The sequence below is a fragment of the Podarcis melisellensis genome (assembly GCF_964234715.1).
Source record: "Podarcis melisellensis genome assembly, chromosome: 13".
NCBI lineage: Eukaryota > Metazoa > Chordata > Lepidosauria > Squamata > Lacertidae > Podarcis > Podarcis melisellensis.
The window spans coordinates 35,144,492-35,167,348 of record NC_138545.1 but is presented as its reverse complement, the minus strand read 5'-3'; the positions used below and the strand labels follow the sequence as shown (position 1 = coordinate 35,167,348).

The following is a 22,857-nucleotide window of genomic DNA, read 5'->3' as shown; positions in this document are numbered from 1 at the left end:
AAATCCCCGTGATGGGGTGTGCTCCCGTTGCTCCGTCCCAGCTCCTGCCAACCTAGCAATTTGAAAGCACGCCAGTGCAAGTAGATAAATAGGTACCACTGCGGCGGGAAGGTAAACAGCGTTTCTGTGCACTCTGGTTTCCATCAGGGCGTTATGCTGTGCCAGAAACAGTTTAGTCATGCTGGCCACATGACCCAGAAAGCTGTCTGTGGACAAACGCCAGCTCCTTCGGTCTGAAAGCGAGATGAGCGCTGCAACCCCAGAGTCGCCTTTAACTGGACTCAACCGTCCAGAGGTCTTTTACCTATTACCTTAGATGGTGTTTGCTGTGGTCTGTGCAACATCACCCAGCAACAATGGAGGAGGGTGGCAAAATCTTGAAAAGGCATACTCTCTAGTAGGCATACGAGAGCAGGAAGCATATGCGTTCCTTTAAGTGGAAATTGCCAACTTGCCAGCACAGCATGAGTATGCAGAATCAGGAGCTGGCTTCCTCCTTGCTTTCTTCTCATCACCACGGAAATTAGATTTGGGGTTTCCGGGCCCCCGGGGGTGATAGATCTGAGTTAGAGCGCTGTGATCCCTGCCCCACCTCTCAATGCCTCTGTCCCACTTGGCTTTATGCAAATGCCGACCATTTGTTTTAAGTTCTGCGTACTAAACGAACTGAGATTTCTTCTAAATGGAGTGAAAGAGCTACTAATTTATTTGGGTCGCATTTGTTTCCTGCGCTGCTTCTTGCCCCCAAGCCCTTGGTTGCTTGATGGATATTCTATAGAAGCAGATAAATTGTATTCAGAGGCCTCTGCTAGAAAACCTTACCCGTCAAGGTGGCTAGGACTTGGCCCTAACAAGGTCAGAGGAGGGGGGCGGCTTAGGGACAATTACCGTATTTTTCGCTCTATAAGACGCACCAGACCACAAGACGCACCTAGTTTTTGGAGGAGGAAAACAAGGAAAAAAATATTCTGAATCTCAGAAGCCAGAACAGCAAGAGGGATCGCTGCGCAGTGAAAGCAGTGGTCCCTCTTGCTGTTCTGGCTTCTGGGATAGCTGTGCAGCCTGCATTCGCTCCATAAGACGCACACACATTTCCCCTTATGTTTTAGGAGGGGAAAAGTGAGTCTTATAGAGCAAAAAATACGGTAAATGGGGGAAAGAAGGGGAAGCCAGACTCTCCCATCTATATACCATGGAACTGAATGGACGGTGTATGAGTCAGAAAGGGCCCTTTTGGAACCCGAAATGTTCTAGTAATTCAATCCACTTTTCCTGTTTCCAATCCAGTGGGTGGAGGGACATGAAGCCCGAAGTGATGTCTTTTGGGAGCCATTATGGTCAGGAGACTAGGAAACTAAGTGATCTGACCCATCCTTTATTCCAGGGGTGATGAACCTCTGACCATGGGCCAGTTGTGGCTCACCGGGAATCCCAATTTGGCCTGCAAGTCCATTCCCCTTGAAACCACGCCCATCCACCCCACATCTGACATCATATGTGATTTCAGGTGTGGGGTGGATGTATCTTTGAAGGAGCTTAAAGTGAGCTCCTAAGTGTCCCCTTTGCTGGAGCTGGGCGCCCTCCCACCACCCAGTATCATGGGCCAGGAGCCAGCTTCACCTGCTGAACGGCAGCCTGAAGGGGGAGAAGGCAGAGTGACTCCATTTGCAGCTGACCAGCCTTCCAGGATACAGGAGAAGGCGCTGATGAGAACCTGCTGGCTTCAGCCTTCTTCAGCAGAGCTTCCAGCAGCAGTCAGGTGCCAGAAACAGCACTTGTAGTTCCTGGCCCTGCCTTGCTGCTCATCTTGACCCTTGATCTTCAGGTTTCCTGACCCCTGGACCGTCTGACCACATTGATTGCTGCTCTCCCAACCCTAGGACTGGACCTGACTTTGGACACTGACTCTGCCTCCAGGCAAATTTCCTCTAAGAGACTCTTCTGGTTGGCTGGTCTCCCACTCCCCTAAGCTCTGCATGTTTTTGCTCAGCAACAAGACCATGACACCCATCGGCTGAAGAATGGAGAGGCCGTGCCTTGGTCTGGGAGCAGGGAGTGGTTTCCTCCTGCGCAAGCCCATTTGAGGCTCACACAGCAGAATCCCTTGCTGGGAGGAAATGTCCCACTTGTTAAGCAGTAGGGATGGGGGCAGGAGCGCAACTTGGGTTTCCCACTTGGAGCACTTGCATGTTTTGGGCTAGCCCCGAATGCATGAAAGCTGGCGGACGGGTGAGCAGGTGGGAGAGGTGTTTCCAGGATGGTATGCTTGCTTGGGTACTCTCAAACTCCCCCCCCAACCCCCCTGCCTTTCAGCAGATGCTGGAGGCTTTGCCACTGTGTTTGGTGCTGCAGAGGTCCTCCTCCCTGCTTGCAGCCCCACCCCTTCCTTCCTTGCCCAACCCCAAATCAAAGCTGTACTTGGGATACAGGACGCTTCTGAGATGGGAAACATAGGTGGTCACCCGGAGGGGTAATAAGGAACATTGTTGTGGTAGTTGTAGTCGGGACACACTTTCTGCACGAGCCTGTAGTCTATGCTGTAGAAGGTGATATAGATACAGATGACCTTGAAGGGCTTGGAGCAAACCCAGGAGACCTGGCTCTGCGTGTGGTTCAGGAAGCAGGTTTTGGAAGGGTCATAAGTGCACAGGGTGGTCTTCTTGGCTTTGTCCACTTTCTCGTACTCCACCCGGCAGTTGAAGATCTTGGATTCTTTGGCCTCGATGAAGATCTGCTGTTCGAGGTCAAACTCCACAGCTTTGTTGGGGGGCACCAGGCTGACGGAGATGTTTCCCTGCCCGGTAGAGTTGTGCCGGAAGAAGACGTTGACCGTGCCGTTCCCGTGGTCAACCACTTTCCCTGTGATCAAGAGGTTCAGCTTTACCGTCTTAATGTTGGAGTAGAAATCACCCCAGCCAAATATTTTCTTGAGCCGGCCGGGGTTGCCAACGGAGTCCCTCCGGCCGCGGGGCTGCACGCCCTGGCTGTGCTTGGACAAGCTCTCTAAGACGTCCCAAAACTCTTGGGCATTGTTGGAGGCCAACTCCAGGAGACTGGTGTTCTGGAAGTGAGATTGGGCTGCAGAAGATTTCAAGGAGAGCTGGCCTTTTTTCTTTTGTACCCGGGATCTTGGTTGCTCTTTGGGCGACTTCCCACTTTCCTCCTCCTCTTCCTCTGTTGCCTCGTCTTGGCCACAAATCACCTGCATGGAACAAGATGAGATCATGATGTCCTAAAGCACTGCCTTTTCTTATGGTTGTTGTTGTTTGACTTACCCCCTCCCCTGCCTTCCTTTATGGCAGTGGTTCTCAACCTTCCTAATGCCGCAACCCTTTAATACAGTTCCTCTTGTTGTGGTGACCCCCAGCCATAAAATTATTTTCGTTGCTACTGTATTTTTTGCTCTATAAGACACACTTTTTCCCTCCTAAAAAGTAAGGGGAAATGTGTGTACATCTTATGGAGCGAAGGCAGGCTGCGCAGTCTAACTAGAAGCCAGAACAGCAAGAGGGATTGCTGCACAGCGCTTCCTCTTGCTGTTCTAGCTTCTGGGATAGCCCCTCAGTCCCTTCCCCCAAACTCCCAGAAATGCCCCCAAGAGCTGCGCTCCCTTTAAATAATTTTTTTTTCTTGCATTCCCCCTCTAAAAACTAGGTGCGTCTTATGGAGTGAAAAATACAGTACTTCATAACTGTGATTTTGCTACTGCTATGAATTGTAATGTAAATATCTGATATGCAGGGTGTAGTTTCATTGTTACAAATTGAACATAATTAAAGCATAGTGATTAATCACAAAAACAATATGTAGTATCTGTATATATATTTTTCTCGTGGCGCGGGCGCCGTCCCCCCCCTGACATTTCTGCCCCCTCTCCCTCACCGTGGCGGAACCTCCCCTTCCTCCCAGTGTAGCAAATTGCCGGCCAATCGCCTGCTAAGGTTTGAGGCCCTGGCCAATGGGCGAGAGCGCATTTCCAGCAGTCCCTCATCAGAGCAAGCTGTTTGCTGCCCTTGCGAGCGGCAGAGGCTGTCATCGGCGGAGGAGCCCACTCCCCAAAAGCTTGCTGACCCCTGGTCTTAGGTGACCCCTGTGAAAGGGGTCGTTCGACCCCCAGGTTGAGAAGCGCTGCTTTATGGGCTCGTGGGCACCTTTGGCTATTTGAAAATCTGTTGTGGGCATCACCGCAATCTGCTGCAGTGGACTGGCTAGTTGCTGTGGGATGTAGCATCACTGAAGAAGCAGTCAAATACAACATTTCCTGTTTGTCCAGAGTGGACACGCAGGGGGATGTTGCTCCAGCCAGGAGGACTCCCTATCACACCTGGTCTGGAGCATCCTCCCCCTGCATGTGGCCAGGGAGATGGGTGGGACCCCTGACCATTAGGTCCAGTCATGACCGATTCTGGGGTTGCGGCGCTCATCTCGCTTTATTGGCCGAGGGAGCCAGCGTACAGCTTCTGGGTCATGGCGAACCAGAGCAGCACATGGAAACACCATTTACCTTCCCGCCGGAGTGGTACCTATTTATCTACTTGCACTTTGACATGCCCTCAAACTGCTAGGTTGACAGGAGCAGGGATTGAGCAATGGGAGCTCACCCCGTCACGGGGATCCGAACCGCCAACCTTCCAATCGGCAAGTCCTAGTCTCTGTGGTTTAACCCACAGCGCCATCTGCGTCCCAACCCAAGGTACCACTATATATATAGGCAGACAGGTCCCTGCCTCAAGAAACTTACAAAAGGGAGAGCTAAAGGACATGGAAGAACAATTAGCAAGTGAGTCAAACCTAGCTAGACTTCACTTTGGATGGGAGATGGAAGACTGTACTAAAAGTTGCATAGAATGCATTTGGAAAGAGACATTAGGATAAACTATGGTTTATTGTGTTGGGAATGAGCCTAGCCTTGCTAAAAGCTTGTATGCTCTTCGCTTTCCCCTCCCACACCCAACTGCGTCCAATTAACCACAGTTTTAGCCTAGCCTACCTCACAGGGTTGTTGTGGAGATTAATTGTGGCTGAGAGGCGGTGACTGGCCCAAAGTCACATGGTGAGCTTCATGGATGAGTGGGGGGTTTGAACCCTGGTGTCTTTCAGGATGAGACAACTGCGGCCTCTTTTCTGGTAGTAGTAGTAGTAGTAGTAGTAGTAGTAGTAGTAATAATAATAATAATAATAATAATAATAATAATAATAATAATGTCCCCTAACCATCTGACTGGGTTGCCCCAGCCACTCTGGGTGACACTTTGCTGGTGCTCAGCAAGACAAGATGCTTAGTGAAACAATAAGCAGCAACCTCCTTTTAAATAAAATAAAATAAAATAAAATAAAATAAAGCTTACATCCTCTTCTCTATGGATATGTCTTTGTGCTTTTATCTTTTAAAGCTGCTCCTTTGGCTTTGACGTATCACTGCAGCCGGGCATAGCCCACCCTCCACGTTGTAAAGGGAAAGGAAGCATTCCCTCTGACGGCGGATCGCGACTTTTGTTTATTGAATTGTCACAGTTAAGAGAAACGGCCTCTTTCCTCAGACAGGCACACCACTGAGCTTTTGCCACAGGCACGCTAACATTTATTCAATTAATCAGTAAAAGGCCAGGCAGTTAATTGATTGAAAGACCTCTAATAGCTTGACAGCTCCAGTGAATGGTTTGAAAGCTGAGAAGCGACAGAAATAATGGGTCGCGCCGCGTGTCATAAACCACTGTTGGTGGCCACAGTCATGCCACACATTTAAAACAGTGCCACCGTCATGGCTTGCCCCAAAGAATTCTGGGAGCTGTGGTTTGTTAAGGGGGCTGAGAGTTGTTCGGAGGACACACACCCCATTCCCCTCACAGAAATAACAATTTGCAGAGTGGCTTAGCAATCAACCCTTTCCCCACAGGGAATTCTGTGAACTGTAGCTCTGTGAGGGGAACAGGGGGTCTTCTAACAGCTCTGAGCACCCTTAACAACATACAAATCTCATAAATCTTTGGGAGAAGTCGTGACTCTTTAAAGTGCTTATCATAGCGCTTTAAATGTGGCTCTGCTTTGCTAATTCACATTCCTTTTTGCACTTGAAGTAGGTGTCTCATTAGGCTAGAGAGTCCAGCCTCAGCGACTGGGGGTTCCTGGTTCAACTCCCAGAGTTTTAGTGGGTTCTGCTGTTTTAGGTCATTTTACTCCCAGTACTCAGATATCTTTGGGGTTAGCCGTGACTGTTTAAAGTGGTACCGCTTTAAATGTATGACGTGAATGTTGCTCACGGAATAATAATAATAATAATAATAATAATAATAATAATAATAATAACAATAATAATAATTTATTTATACCCCGCCCATCTGGCTGAGTTTCCCCAGCTACTCTGGGCGGCTCCCAATCGAGTGTTAAAAACAATACAGCATTAAATATTAAAAACTTCCCTAAACAGGGCTGCCTTCAGTTGTCTTTTAAAAATAGGATAGTTGCTTATAATAAAATAATAATAATAATTTATTTGTACCCTGCCCACTCTGGGTGGCTTCCAACAAAGACAAAAAATACACTTATTTCCTTGACATCTGACGGGAGGGCGTCCCACAGGGCGGGCACCACTACCGAGAAGGCCCTCTGTCTGGTTCCCTGTAACCTCACTTCTCACAATGAGGGAACAGCCAGAGGGTCCTTGGCGCTGGACCTCAGTGTCCGGGCTGAATGATGGGGGTGGAATAGCAATCACCATCATCCTCAGGGTTCAGGAGTGTGTTTTCTGAAGAGCAAACTGGAGGGCAAGAGGACACACACACCCCTTAGATAATGGTGCCATTGAAATCCTTTCAAATTTACTTTGGGAATGGCCATGGGAACTCATTAAAGCCAGAGTAGTTCCTTGCTTGCGTAATGGGTTATATCCAACAACATTTGACCCAGAGCAGAGCTGTTGAAATCCATGGTCCTAAAGCTCGTCAGCAAAATGGGTCTACTTTGAGTAGAACTAACATTGGATACAACCCATTGAACTTCATGAAGACGACTAGCTGAGGTCAATTCATCACAATGGGCCTACACTGAATAGAACCCAATGGATGTGGGGGCCACAGCCTCCCCAAGACATTTTGCTTCCCAAGCAGCTGGATTTGCCTTCTTAAGTCAATAGAATAATAATAATAATAATAATTTACTGGATTTCTTACTTGCCCTTCACCATAAGGTACTGAAGTATAATACTAAAAACGTTAGTATTTGTTAGTTAAAACAGTTTGCAATCAGACAAATAGGGTGAGTCCCTACACACACACACACACACACACACACACACACACAGAGAGAGAGAGAGAGAGAGAGAGAGAGAGAGAGAGAATATTTCTATGTATATATGCACCCAAGGCCAGATGAATTACTTCAATGCCTGAGGTGGAAAAGCCCACAAGCACCTCTCCTCAGGAGTAAAAATATCGCCATAATAAATTAAACGACTATCAATTTGCTGCCTTTTCGTGATGACTAAAATTATCTGCCAGAGACAGCTGTCTTGCTCTGCCTTAATGGTCTAGTTGTTAGGAACTGTCCACAAGTAGCCCCTCCCCCCCCACAAAAAAGTATGGCGTATTTTGAATAGCCATCTAACTGCATCAAGGTGGGTTGAGTATCCAACCCACAAATAAATCCGCAGGATTAAAAAAAAAACTTGTCTAGCCCCCACCCCATATAAGCACCCAACCACACTGTGTTTAACATGTTCCAAAGGCTATTTTTGAAATTCAATAAGGCTACCCTGAAGGAACCACTCTGTTTCAATGGCCGTTCTTTCCTGTTCATTTTAGTATGTCCCAAGAAGGGGTGTTATAATAAATAATAATAAAAAAAATTATTTATAGCCTGCCCTCCCCGGCTAGAGCCGGGCTCAGGGCAGCTAACACCAATAAAATAAAATCACAGTAAAAACAACAGGGGAAAAAGAGAGGGAGGAAAAAAACACACCAATTTAAAATACAGGTTAAAATGCAATTTAAAATGCAGCCTCATTTTAAAATAGCTGATAAATCAAGACCATAAGGGGAGGGAAACATAAGGGTCAGACCGAGTCTAAACCAAAGGCCAGGCGGAACAGCTCTGTCTTGCAGCCCTGCTGAAAGATGTCAAGTCCCACAGGGCCCTAGTCTCTTGTGACAGAGCGTTCCACCATGCATGTGATTGTGAATCCTCTTCTGAACAGGGCTCAATGTGAGCAGCCTCAGGGTGTGTTCGAGGTCACCCTCTCATCCCTAAAACTTGTAAAGAGATTAGTGTACTTTGGACATGTTCGATATTACTTATCAGCCACAACATGCACACCCTAAAATGATGTGCAAGACCCAGGTATCTTCAAGGTCCTCTACCTCCATTGCTGTACATTGGTACCTCAGGTTACAGACGCTTCAGGTTACAGACTCCGCTAACCCAGAAATAGTACCTCGGGTTAAGAACTTTGCTTCAGAATGAGAACAGAAATCGCACGGTGGCAGGAGGCTCCATTAGCTAAAGTGGTACCTCAGGTTAAGAACAGTTTCAGGTTAAGAACGGACCTCCAGAACAAATAAAGTTCTTAACCCGAGGTACCACTGTATAATCCTGGTGGAAAATGGATCTGTCTATGATTCTGTTTCCATATGATCTTTTTAATTATTTTATTACTAGAATCAGCCGGTTCAGGATCAATACTAGGGCTAAGGGAAACATTCAGTTTTGTTTGTGTTTTAATGAGAAACTGCCCAATTCACACGCTCAAACCAATATGTGAACCAAAACAGCAATCCTTCCACAAATTCACACTTCTCCGAATTTTGCAATGCAGTTCTTCAGCCAAGCAATGTGTACATAATGCATGCAGTTAAAGAAAATTGTACATAGAAGTGCGTATATTCACAAAAACAATTTCCAAAAATGTATTATATTAAATTGCTTGCAAAAATCTCCGGGGGTGGGGTGGGGGTGCAGTAGTATGCTTATAAATTATCATTAGGATTTTACCAAACGAATTGTGGCAGAAATATGAACTGCATATAAGAGCAACGAGAAACTGAAAGAAACCAAAACGGATTGATCCATTCCCATACTGAACCAAACAGAATGAAATCATGGGAACCTGGAAGTTCAGTTCCATATGCACTGAGAAATAAGAGCGCATTTAGCTCCTTCGGGGATTTTACAAACTACACCTGAGTGTAGAGAGTATTTAACTTAGTCACTGCACTTTATTTGCCTTATCTGTTGAGCTGAAAAAGGCATTGCAGTCTCTGGTGTTTTGCCCTTCAAGCAGGTTTGGCAGGAAGAACCTCTTAGTCTTAGTGTCTATTCCCCCACCAGGTTTAGTTTCAAGGACATACCCTCCCACCTGCCAAGAGCTGATGTAGCAGCTAGGAGATTGAGCTGGGAATCTGGAAGCTCCTGGTTTGAATCTTGCCTTTTCCATGAACTCACCAGGGTTGTCTTCTGCAATCTCCCCTCTTTCCCTCCCAGTCTCAGTCCTACCGTCTGCAACTGGGGGGAGAGGGAAGGATAATAGAGTCTCACCTTATAGCAGAGAGATACCTCACCATTCCTGACTGCGGACCACATTTATTGGGCAAAGGGAAGACCAAATACTATCTGGAGGGCTACAGATTCTCCACCCCAACCACCTTCCTAGCATGGATGCTGTAAGATTACAATTTGAATACAGCTGTAACTTGGAAGTCAAACAGAATCCGTTCCCCAAGTCCGTTCGACTTCCAAAACATTCGAAAACCAAAGCGCGGCTTCTGATTGGCTGCAGGAAGCTCCTGCAACCAATTGGAAGCCACGGAAGCCCTGCCATTCGGCTTCCAAAAAGAGTTCGCAAACCGGAACGGTCACTTCCAGGTTTGCGGCATTCGGGAGCCAAAACGTTCGAGAACTAAGCTGTTCGAAAACCAAGGTATGACTGTACCAGAAATTGCTATACGGTGTTAAGTATTAATGTAGGGAGGTTCTGCACAAGAAAGCAAGGTTGGTAGACTGCCTGGAGCCCCAAACCTCCCTTTCTCCAGGGCTGCAAATAAACCACACACGTAAATCACATTTAAAGCACCCCCTTAAAAAAAAAGGTTCCCAGAAACTGTAGTTTACCCCCACAGAACTACAATTCCCAGCACCTTCCACAAATTGCCGTTCCCAGGATACTCCTGGGGAAGATGGGCTATAAATGTGTTATGTGCAAGAAGCCTAAATTAATAAATCAAGCTCTGTATATTGTTTGTTTGTTTAGTCGTTTAGTCGTGTCTGACTCTTCGTGACCCCATGGACCAGAGCATGCCAGGCACTCCTGTCTTCCAATGCCTCCCACAGTTTGGTCAAACTCATGCTGGTAGCTTCGAGAACACTGTCCAACCATCTCGTCCTCTGTTGTCCCCTTCTCCTTGTGCCCTCCATCTTTCCCAACATCAGGGTCTTTTCCAGGGAGTCTTCTCTTCTCATGAGGTAGCCAAAGTATTGGAGCCTCTGCTTCACGATCTGTCCTTCTAGTGAGCACTCAGGGCTGATTTCCTCCAGAATGGATAGGTTTGATCTTCTTGCAGTCCATGGGACTCTCAAGAGTCTCCTCCAGCACCATAATTCAAAAGCATCAATTCTTCGGCGAGGCGATCAGCCTTCTTGATGGTCCAGCTCTCACTTCCATACATTACTACTGGGAAAACTATGGCTTTAACCATACGGACCTTTGTTGGCAAGGTGATGTCTCTGCTTTTTAAGATGCTGTCTAGGTTTGCCATCGCCTTTCTCCCAAGGAGCAGGTGTCTTTTAATTTCGTGACTGCTGTCACCATCTGCAGTGATCATGGAGCCCAAGAAAGTAAAATCGCTCACTGCCTCCATTTCTTCCCCTTCTATTTGCCAGGAGGTGATGGGACCAGTGGCCATGATCTTCGTTAGATTGGGCCAAAGAGGCAGTGACTGGCCCAAGATCACCCCGTGAGCTTCATGGCTGAGTGGGGATTTGAACTCTGCTCTCCCAGGTCTTAGTCTGACACTCTAACCACTACACCACACTGGCTCTCACATGTAGTAATGCTGAGTGTATTTCTTATGGTAAATGTTTATATTTACCGGTCGTGGGATTTTTGGTTGTTTTTGAGAAGCCACCAGGCAGGTTTGTCCTGTTGCAAATGTGCATAGAAGCAACACACAGAGGAAAGAGCATGAACATATGCTCACTGCAGCCTCAACATGTAACTTCTGTGCCTCGATCCTATAGTCGGAGCAGAGCCTTCCTGTGTATGAGTCGTACACAGTATGCAATTTCTCCCGTTTGGTGGCTGCAGTGTCTCCACATGTTGCTTCTGTGCGCAGCTGTTTGCACGATAAGGGCTGCACCGTTAGGAAGCTTACTGCTATTTACTGGTAAGTCTCAAGGACAAGCCAGTGCCCTTGGTAAGGGACCAAATTTCATCACCATCATCATCTAAACCAGTAAAAGATGACCAGTTTAGAAAGAGGATGAAAGAAAAGGATCAATACTCATCAAGAGGATTCTGACACTTCCCAGTTGGCTTTTCAAAGTCTTTTTAACATCGATGTTTAAAACAGAGATGGCATACCCTTCCCATTTGACATTTACTGTACCGTATACATCTGAAGACATTTGCCTGCCTGGAATGGAACTCAAATAGGACACACACACACACACACACTAACGCCAACACTTTAAAAAGTCTCATTACACCGATTCAGATTCCTCTTCTACATCTCCACCCCCTCTGGTGAAAATGTCTGAGATTTTCTGCCTGGTGGGACCACCTGCCTGGTTTTCTTTTAACAGAGTAAATATATATATATAGGGAAAAGAAAACATAAAACATTGCAAATATTCAAATAGTCCCATCTGAGAGGTTTTCCACCCAGAGCTGATAAATTGTAAAGTTATGTGAAATGTGCCCCATGGCCAGCTGCCCTCTAACATCTCCCAACTGGTATATATTTTATCTTAATGCCATACAGTGGTACCTCGGGTTAAGATCTTAATTCGTTCTGGAGCTCCGTTCTTAACCTGAAACTGTTCTTAACCTGAAGCACCACTTTAGCTAATGGGGCCTCCTGCTGCCGCCACGCCGCCGGAGCACAATTTCTGTTCTCATCCTGAAGCAAAGTTCTTAACCCGAGGTACTATTTCTGGGTTAGCGGAGTCTGTAACCTGAAGCGTCTGTAACCCGAGGTACCACTGTACTAGGATGCTGCCTTGTACCCAGTTACACTAGTCCATACAGCCCTATACTGTCTGGGGTTGGCAGCAGCTCTGTAGGGACCCAGGAAGAAGTTCATTTCCCATTACAGTGGTACCTCAGGTTACATACGCCTCAGGTTACAGACTCCGCTAACCCAGAAATAGTGCTTCAGGTTAAGAATTTTGTTTCAGGATGAGAACAGAAATCGGGCTCCGGCAGCGCAGCAGCAGGAGGAGGCCCCATTAGCTAAAGCGGTGCTTCAGGTTAAGAACAGTTTCAGGTTAAGAACGGAACTCTGGAACGAATTAAGTACTTAACCTGAGGTACTACTGTACCTCTTCATTTTAACTGGAGACACAGCAGATTGAACCTGAGACCTTCTTCAGATAAAGAAGGTGCTCTGCTACTGAACTGTGCTTACTCTCCATCCATCCATTATTAAATTTATACCTCACCTTTGCTGCAAGGTTCTCAAGTTGCCATGCATAGTTTTCCTCCTAATAAGACCTGTACCAACAGTTGGCACTTCCAGGAGGCTGGGAAAGAGACCTGCCATCATTGCTCTCCCTGACATTAGTCTTTTGGTGCTGTGTCAGCCACCACTGGGAGGCTGCAATATGTCATCTAACATCCCCTCCTTGAACTGTATTTAAACCAGGCTCCTTGGAGTGCAGGCAGACCAGGATCAGAAACTTTATTGTCTGCGAACTTTATTATATTGGTTTTATTTTTCCCCTAATATTGACTTTATTCTGCATTTGCTGAATTGTTGGTTTTTGTTACTAGACCGATTGGAACTGGTCCAGACCGGTTTGAACCGGTCCAAGCCAGTTGGAACTGGTCTAGACCGGTTGGAACTGGTTCAAACCGGTCAGAACCGGTCTAAACCGGTTTGAACCGGTCCAAGCCAATTTGAACCGGTCCAGACCGGTTTGAACTGGTTCAAGGTGGTTTGAACCAGTTCAGACCGCTTGGAACCTGTCGAAGCCGGTTAGAACTGGTCCAGACCTGTTTGAACTGGTGGAAGCCGGTTGGAACTGGCTCAATTTGTTCCAGAGTTCCGTTCTTAACCTGAAACTGTTCTTATCCTGAAGCACCATTTATTCTGCATTTGCTGAATTGTTGGTTTTTGTTACTTTGAATCGTCTGACCTGTTTCTGTTTTTTTGTTTTTTGTATATTTGTATTTCCACTGCTCTCTAGATGTTTTGAACGCTTGGGCGCAGCTTGTTGCGGAAAAGCGGCATGCAGGGAAAATCAATCAATCAATCAATCAATCAATCAATCAGAACATAAAGAAGAGCCCAGATGGATCAGGCCAGTGGCCCATCTACTCCAGCATCCTGTTCTCACAGTGTCCACCAGTGGCGCCATCTCGAATAACAGATTGGAGGCAGGGCAAGTATAAGCCCCACCCTGTAGAATTAATCGCAAAGGGACCTTGACTCTAGGAGTTGGCTCTGATGGTGGCTCCCCCAGACAGTGTGGGAAGCCCACCAGCCCATTTTAACCCTCATATTTTAACCCTGTGAGGTGTCTTACCCAGCTGAGAGATAAGGAGTGGCTCAAGGTCACCCAGTGAGCTTCACAGCTGATTTGGAAACTGCTCTCCCAGGCCTTAGTCCGACACTCTGACCAGTCCCCCACGCTGGTTTTCTCCGTCCAAGCTATGCACATTTATTCCACGTATTAATTGCTCACTGCAAAAGGCTCTCTAAGGAACTCACAAACAACAGTTAAGGGCATGGTTGCCACCTGTTCCGTATCATACAGGTTTGCCCCATATTTCAGTGTAAAATGCTACGTCCTGTATTGATACGGTTTAGTCCTGTATTTCAGGTCTTTTCTCTTTCTCTCTCTGCCAAGTTGGGGGATGCTCTCCCAATGTGTGTGTCTGAAAGGGTGTGAGAAAGGTCATGTATTTGAGCTCTGGGTAGCCAAGCACAGACAGATTTACGAATTCACGTGTGCGTCCGTGTGTGTGTGTGACAACTTCCAGAGGGGCCATCCTGTTAGGCCGCAGTCGATTGTAATAAAGGTAAAGGTAAACGGTATTTCTGTGCACTCTGGTTTCCGTCACGGTGTCCTGTTGCACCAGAAGCGGTTTAGTCATGCTGGCTACATTAAGTTTACTAGATTTTTTTCAATGAATCCGGGGACACTTTTCAACTTCAATGGGGACTGATTTGTAAATCTGGGAACTGTCCCCGGGAAATGGGGACGTCTGGTAACCTTAGGCTACATGACCCGGAAAGCTGTCTGTGGACAAATGCCAGCTCCCTTGGCCTGAAAGGAAGGTGAGCACCCCATAGTCGCCTTTGCCTGGACATAACCGTCCAGGGGTCCTTTACCTTTACCTTTCTAAAGATTGTAATGGATTGGTTTGAAGTCACTTCAGCACCAGAAAGAGTAAAAGAAATCGCCCCCAAACCACCCCACCCTGTCCTGTATTTTGCCAGAACAAAGATGGCAAACCCTAATATCATCACATAGAAACAAAACCACATTGCAATACAACCATCACAATGACCCATAATAAACAGATGCAGCAAAACTTCCGACAGCAGAAAGCAGCTTCTCAATAGGTCACAATCCACAATCCAGTGCCTGCTTGCCCCAACATTGGTACAGTGGTACCTCAGGTTAAGTACTTAATTCGTTCCGGAGGTCCATTCTTAACCTGAAACTGCTCTTAACCTGAAGCACCACTTTAGCTAATGGGGCCTCCTGCTGCTGCCGTGCCGCCGGAGCGGGACTTCTGTTCTTATCCTGAAGCAAAGTTCTTAACCTGAAGCACTATTTCTAGGTTAGCAGAGTGTGTAACCTGAAGCGTATATAACCTGAAGTGTATGTAACCCTGAGGTACCACTGTATAGGATTGTGGGGCCTTTGGTATGGAACAATTTGCACTGTTTCTGCTCTGCCATAAAGTTTAGTTTCCCCCCACTCCGCCTGGGGTTGGGGAAGGACAGTGTGGGGGTTAGGGAAATGTTGGCCCAGGATATTAGCAAGGTGATGTGTGCAGAAGCCTGCGGCACCGTCGTCAGGATGACTAAACGGTGGGAATGCTGTATTACTCATTCCCTCCATCTGAGCTTTGTTTTCTAATTCATTTATTTGCGGGTACGGCGCAGGGCTATGCATGTCTAACCCAGGAGGTAGACCCATTGAATTCAATGGAAATTGCTCCCAGGTAATTGTGTATAGGAAGAGGGGCATTTTAACAGTTTCATGCCCAAGTGAGGAGATGAAATGCTTCTCACTCTGACACTTTTAATTGCTGCTGCTTAGTTTAAAGAATGTTTAATAGATTATTGTATTAATGCTTAATAGATTATTGTATTTTAGTGTTTGTTGAAAGCCGCCTAGAGTGGCTGGTGAAACGCAGCCAGATGGGTGGGGTATAAATAATAAATTATTATTATTATTATTATAAAGAATTAACTGGGCTGGGAAGCTGATGGACTGGGAAGTCTTGAGATATGAAATGTTTAAAGGTAATTCTAAGAGGTATATATCTTAATTTAATTGATTTATTTCGGTCACTGACCAGAATGCAAAAGTATGTATCAAATTTTGGGAAAATGCATTTAAATAATAAACTTCATCAGGGGAGAAAGGAACCCAACCTTTTTTTTCTTTTTCTTAAAAAAAAAACCTCTGCTCAGCAGGGCCCTCCAGATGTTGCTGGGACTACATCATCCTTTACCATTCACCATGTTAGCTGGGGCTGATGGGAGTCCAACGCCCTCAGTTTCCACAGCTGGGAAATGGGAACTATAGCTGCCAACCACGTGGGGTGTCGGTTTATTTTCATGAAATAGTCCCCCCCAAAGAATCAATACTGCTTAACAATTATGCAAAATACGATAGAATGATCAAGACCTCCCTCCCTTCGTGCTTCTTTGTGTTCTGTTTGTTTACTTTAGATGAACCAGAATATGGAATCATAAGCGCCAGATTAAATGATAACAACTAACAGCCTTCTGGAATTAGATTACCTTTAAGGTAAGCAGATTTCAACTAAATATTGGGCAGACACACACCATAAATTCGAAGGATGTTTGACGCACATTTAAAGCACATTACGAAGGGTCCTGGGAATTTGAAGCTCTGTAAGGGGGAAAACTACAGTTTCCAGGATTCTTCGCATGGTGTGGAGTGGAGTGTCAGACTTCCTAGTTGTAAGAGTTGTTTGACGGTGGAGCAGGAGATGTTTGAGTTCTTCTTCACTGAGAGTATTTAAGCAGAGGCTAGGTGGTCATCCGATCAGGGATCCTGTGTTGTAGATCCAACATTGATCAGGGCGGGTTGGCCTTGATCACCTCCAAGATCCCTTCCAACTGATTCTAAATTCTAGAAGCAGGCAAAGATGGGAAAATTCCAAGGCAAAGGACTGTCCTCTCCTATAAATATCCTCCATTTTGTGGTAATTCACTGCACCCGTATGAGAGAGGGCACCAAACATAGGGCCTCACCCCGAGATCTGGGAAGGTATGAAAGCTCTACAGTGGTACCTCGGGTTAAGAAGTTAATTCGTTCTGGAGGTCTGTTTTTAACTGTTCTTAACCTGAAGCACCACTTTAGCTAACGGGGCATCCTGGTGCTTCCGTGCCCCGGGAGCGCGATTTCTGTACCTCTTAACCTGAGGTACTATTTCTGGGTTAGTGGAGTCTGTAACCTGAAGCGTATGTAACCTGAAGCATATGTAACCCGAGGTACCACTTTATATAAACCAGGAGCTGGAGCTTTTATTACATGTATATTTCTGAATCAGCGAAGAGGGCATGCAGAAAGCCCTGCTGTCCAGTCCCTAGTATCTCCAGGCAAGGCTGCATGTCCTCCAACTTTCCTGAAAATGTCGGGACCGTCAAGAAAACCCTGCTTCTCACTTGTTTCACGCAGAGCCCGAATTCCCAAGGGGCCTTCCCTTCAGTCCAACGTTTCAACGTGCTACTAGAAGTTCAGATCTGTGCATCCTTCTAACACATCTCTTAGATCTATGCCTCCTGCTCCCCACCCTCATCCTGCCACACTCAATATGGCGTCACTTCCTGTTTTTATGAAAAAACAAGATCCGGGTCACTCGAATGCCCCAAAGAAAGTTTCCCGCTGTTTCCCCACTACTACAGGCAGAGGGCCTTCTCGGCAGTGGCACCCGCCCTGTGGAACACCCTTCCACCAGATGTCAAAGAAAACAACAACTACCAGACTTTTAGAAGACATCTGAAGGCAGCCCTGTTTAGGGAAGCTTTTAATGTTTAATAGACTATTAGGGAAGATGCAAGGGAGTGGGCGCACTGATGTAGAACATGTCCCTATTTTCTTGCCTATTAATTTTTATTAATTTCCCAGTTTTTTAACAGATTAACATCAAATCAATTCAAATTTAACACATATTTTAAAATGGACTTTCCACACACACCCTTTCAAGATGCTTCTTTCCCCTCCCTCCTTTGCTGATCGCAGTAAAGTACATTTCCTTAATTTCTAATACTTTCCCATCCATTCTCTCTTTACATTGACTGCGCATGCTCAATTCCTGCTTGGACTTTTGTTTAACCATTTCCCAATTGATCGAATACAGTGGTACCTCTGGTTACGTACTTAATTCGTTCCGGAGGTCCATTCTTAACCTGAAACTGTTCTTAACCTGAGGTACCACTTTAGCTAATGGAGCCTCCCGCTGCCGGCTCGTGATTTCTGTTCTCATCCTGAGGTAAAATTCTTAACCCGAGGTACGACTTCGGGGTTAGTGGAGTCTGTAACCCGAAGTGTTTGTAACCCGAGGTGTTTGTAACCTGAGGATTTTGTAACCCGAGGTACCACTGTAGAGTTAATCTCTCTTTATCAACTAATACAGTTTATTCATCATGCCGTATATGTCCCCATTTTCATCTGAGGAATGCTGGAGGGTACTGGACTGGGAATTTCTCCCACTGAAATTCTGGAGAGCGAATGCTAGTTAATAGATACGGTACTTTGCTAATTGGATTAAGGTTCAATATGAGGCAGGTAAGGTGTACAGAACAGGGAGTGGGAGGAACCAGTGGCCCTCCCCAATATGGCTGGACTACAACTCCCATCAGCCCCAAGCACCATGACCAATGATCAAGAGCGATGGGAGTTGAAGCCTAAGAATTTTGGATCACCACAATTCCTCCCCAGGGAAAAGGAAACGCATCACTCCCTGAGCTAGTCAGAACAGATGATACTGGAGCGAATGCACCAGAGGACAAGGCAGCGTTATATGTTTATTGTAGGGATGGGGAAGCCTATAGGCCCTTTGGCTGTTGCTGGACTACAACTCCCAACATCCTTGGCCATTGGCTATGCTTGCCGCGGCTGATGGGAGTTGTAGCTCAGCTGGAGGGCCAAAGCTTTCCAACCTCTCTTCACCATAATAGGCAACCTACACTGGTGCCTGCCGACTCTGAGTTCTGTAATTAACGCAAACAAACACAACCGCCTTTTTAAGTAGGGAGGAGAGGACCGCAGAACCATCCTAATTTGATTTCTTGACATGCAGACGGATTTTTAAGTGCCCCGTTGACTGGCATAGGGAGTAACCATTATTTTTTTAAAGAGAGGAAGGAAAATACATTATGAGGGGTGGGGTGGCTGGATGGAGAAGAAACCAGGCGAGAAGCAAGCACAGCGACAAAGCCACCCAGTTCAGACCAGCTGCCAGCCCCCATGCCCACAGTGTTTGGAGGAAGATGTGTCTGCACCAATTCGGCAGGGATTAAGGGCACTCTGCTGGCAAAGAAAACTCTGGGCTTGTTTCCCTGTGGACATGAAATGTGTGGGTTTCCCCCCCTCCCCTCTGTTCAGAGAACAACAAAATGATTAGTGGGGGAGCTGGTAGGAGCTTTGAGTACCCCAAAGGGCAGTGGGAAGAGTTCCTAGTACAGTGGTACTTCAGGTTACATACACTTCAGGTTACAGACTCCGCTAACCCGGAAATAGTGCTTCAGGTTAAGAACTTTGCTTCAGGATGAGAACAGAAATCGTGCTCCGGGGGCACAGCAGCAGCAGGAGTCCCCATTAGCTAAAGTGGTACCTCAGGTTAAGAACAGTTTCAGGTTAAGAACGGACCTCCGGAACGAATTAAGTACTTAACCCGAGGTACCACTGTATCTTCTCCAGGAGATGAGGTCTGCTACCTGTGGCCACCCACAATTCCATTGAGATAACTTCTGTTTTTCAATGGGCTCAGAGATTAAATGGAAGGTGTGTCTGTGTCGGCACCTTTGCCGCTCCCCGCTGGAAATCAATTGTTATTCACCCTTCTATGCCAACCCACCCTGCCAGGTTCTTAAATATAAATGCTGCATGCAAAATCTCAGAATCCGTGTTTGTTTTCTCCCCCGGGGGGGATGATAACAATGATCTAAGAAGTCACCTTCTGGGCATCCAAGCAGAGGTCTTCTCTTAGACCCTTCCTGCCAACCAAAGGTTGCCTCTTGAATACACAGCTCCAGAGCCCCGGGCAAAGGATTAAACAACAACAACAACCAGAACCTTGCAGACATGCATTGGGATAGCGTGACGGGGGGGGGGGGGAGCCTCTTCTCTGCTTGATAGGGAAACAAAGCTTCTTAAGACTGCTGCAGCATTTTTAAGAACCCATTTCCAAGGCCTGATTTGCTAATTAGTTTTTGTAAGTTTTGGCAACCGTTTTAAACAGGGGTCAGTGGGGAACCTGCCCATCTTGCGGGGGGGGGGAGAAATGACCATTTGCTACCAGCCCAGAGTCAATTAGGTTCGGCACAGACTCTGGACCTGTATTCAGATCCTTCCATCGTCAGGAAAGCTCACTTGGGTGACCTCAACCATCTCTTATTATTTTCTCTTCAGCTGCCTCCCTTTGTGTCCCCATTGGATTTGGGAGGAATCTTCACTCCCCTGAGTTCTGCCTTCCTCGCCCCATAAGGGATTGCCATAAGTAGAGCTAGTTTGTTTGGTGGCCTTCCAGTTTCCTTCGGGGAAACTTGCAGGATGGGTTTTGTTTGTACTTAGGATCTGATAGCTTGCCCATGGCAAGCACTTCTCTCCCCAGGACCAGGTTGCCTGCGAATGAATATATGATACAGCCTTCTCCCCCTGTCATGTGTGGTTTCCTTACTTGCAGCCTGGCTCACCTACTCGAGCCAGCTAGAATTGCTTATTTATTTGGGTGGTGCAACCTGTTTGCCTCTTCAAGGTGTATTTGTGTTTGTTCCAGGGATAGCCAAATTGTCCTCTCTCTCTCTCTCTCTCTCTCTCTCTCTCTCTCTCTCTCTCTCTCTTTCTCTCTTTCTCTCTTTCTGTCTCTCCTCCCTGTAGTGCATTTAACTACATCCTGACATAAAGCCATAAAGCTGCTATTGAGCAGAATCCGATCCCAGAATGAGATAAAAAGTGATCAGATACCTTTATAAGCCTGCTCAAGCATTCTGAATGACTAGGTACGCTCAAATGGAGGAGTTAGGATTTATTTCTCATCTTTAAAAATCTGCGCTGTTTTGTGTTTTATTGCGGTATATTTTTTTTACTGCATTCCTTGTCATTTTTTTTTTATAACTCATTTTGAACTTGTATTGCATGTTGCCCGGAGAACTCTCCTCCGGGGTGGTTAACCAATTTAAACGAACAAGCAATGAGAGATTCAAACAGACAAGCAATTAGGGAAGAGATTTGGCAGGTGACGCTTTTCTTAACCAGGCACCTGTTTACAACCCTAGATCAGGACCTTAAAGAAAAGGAAAATGGCAACCTTAATTGATAGGCAGATGGATGGGTAGCCCTGCCTTGTGGGGTTGGACTAAATGTCCTTTGGATCCCCCCTCCCAAATCTCCTGTGCCCCGACCCTGCATGGCAAAGTTGATGCGAGGACAATTGTTAAGCCCAGGCAAAGCCCGGTGCATGCTAAGAAGTGCTACGCGGAAGCAGCAGACCGCAAAACTGCTGGAACATACTAATTTCAAGCAGCGTTTTGCACAAGCCGCCCCTTTGCTCTCAGGCACCGCCAAGGGCATGCCACTATCCTTATTCTCTCTCCCCCCCCTCCCCGCACCCTCACCTTTCCCTTGTCCGTTGCTCACTCACCAGCAGATAGATGCTCCCTTGGATGAGGAATATGAAACAGCACCGTGTCAGCTGCATTTTCTTTTCAGCCTCTCCTCCGCCTTTCCCCTCCTCTTATCGATATCTGGCTAAATCTGTTGTGCCTCCTTTCTGCTGCTGCTGCTGCTGCTGTTTATAATCTGGCCTCTGGCTTCCTAGGATCTCCCCTTTCCAGGTTCCATCTGGCCGCCTCCTTCCAGCCAGGCATGGATGGGCAAAACAGGAAAAAAAGGAAGCAGGAACAGCCCCACTGTCTCAACCTCTGCAGTTGGAGAGCTCCATGGGGCTGCCTCCTGTCTGCTTCCCTGCTTTGCCGGAGACTCTGGCAAAACTCACTCCAGTCCCTCGCTCTTTTCTTTCTCCCTCTCTCCCTCTCTCCACTTGCTCCCTCCCACTGACAGGTGCCACCACTGGAGCCGACGAGCCCTGCCTTAACCCCTTGCCTGCCTGCCTGGCAAACTTAGAAACTCAGCGCAGAGCTCCAAAGTTGGCAACAGCGTCCGAGAGAAGACTGCGCTCTGACTCTGCCTTGCCCACTTTAGGCCAGCATCCTGGGAAGAACGGCTGCAGGTAGGTCGGGAGCGAGGAGGGTGCCGATGTCCCCAGGGTCTTGTGGACGGAGCTTGCTTTTAGGATGTGAAAGCTGGGGGGGGGGGGTTGGGGGTCGTGTTGTTCCAAGGTGATGCTTGGCAAGGAGGAAAGAGAAGTTCCTAATCTGAGTCAGATGCGGACTCCAGAAGCTGTTTTCAAGGGCAAGGCTGTGTCCTTGGTCTGGGAAGGTTCAAAGCAGCTGACCTGAAAACAGAGACGTTTATGTACCTTTGTCTCGGTGAAAACCTTTCGATTAAAAACAACGATAAAAGAAGGAAAGAGGGGAACCTTTTGAAAATGTGCAAAGCTGCTCTGGGTGTAGGTTAAAGACAAGAGCCCTTGGGGCAGACGGTATGACTCACAAGCAGGCTTCAGATCTGCCACATCCAGTCTTTTATTTTTAAAATGATGTATCCCGGTTGCATCCTGCCCATCTTGAATCCCAGGGTGACTTTATGCAGCGCCTGGGATCTGGGAGGGAAAATCGGAGCACTGCTTTTTGCCTCCCACTTCTGAACAGAGGGTCCCGATCCATCTCCCAGGTTAGCCTCACCCGAGAAAAATTGTGCTCTTGCACAGCTCCCAGTCATTTCAATGGAGCTTGTGCAGGAGAGCTTCCCCCTGGGCTGTGGCCATATGTGATGTGCTTCCAGTATTAATTGCTCCCCCAGATTGATTGATCTGGTATTGACTAAGCTCCTGTCTTCCTCCCGCTCAAGGTTCTGCTCTGTTCTCGTTTAATGTTTTAAGCTGGCTTTTAATTGCATTGATTTTTAATTGTGTTTTTGTCCCTCGTCCCCCCCCTCCACATCATCATGCCTGGTTGAGCATCTTTTGCAAGTGACAAAGTGTCTATTTTTTAATACACATAAATAATAGGGAGTCAGATCAGTTTTGTCTGCCGTGCTTGATGGGGGCATCCACCATAGCGCAGCTGGTAGAGCATGAGACTCTTAATCTCAGGG

The 22,857-nt window shown here is 46.8% G+C and overlaps 1 protein-coding gene across 1 annotated transcript; it reads right to left on the bottom strand.

The window, feature by feature from the left end:
• Positions 1-1,144: 1,144 nt before the first annotated feature.
• Positions 1,145-21,635, bottom strand: NXPH3 (neurexophilin 3). Its single transcript, XM_081884418.1, has 2 exons — positions 21,284-21,635; positions 1,145-3,202 (listed from the first exon to the last, which is right to left on the bottom strand). The coding sequence occupies exons 1-2, from the start codon at positions 21,338-21,340 to the stop codon at positions 2,459-2,461; spliced, it is 801 nt and encodes a 266-aa protein (XP_081740544.1). The 5' UTR covers positions 21,341-21,635; the 3' UTR covers positions 1,145-2,458.
• Between the last annotated feature and the right edge of the window lie 1,222 nt (positions 21,636-22,857).

What these genes read in the sequence shown, in the direction of transcription:
- NXPH3 (XM_081884418.1), bottom strand. Translation starts at nt 21,340, where the DNA reads ATGCAGCTGACACGGTGCTGTTTCATATTCCTCATCCAAGGGAGCATC. An exon ending in AAGGGAGCATCTATCTGCTG is followed by an intron (nt 3,203 to 21,283) that starts GTGAGTGAGCAA and finishes TGTTCCATGCAG; the next exon opens with GTGATTTGTGGCCAAGACGA.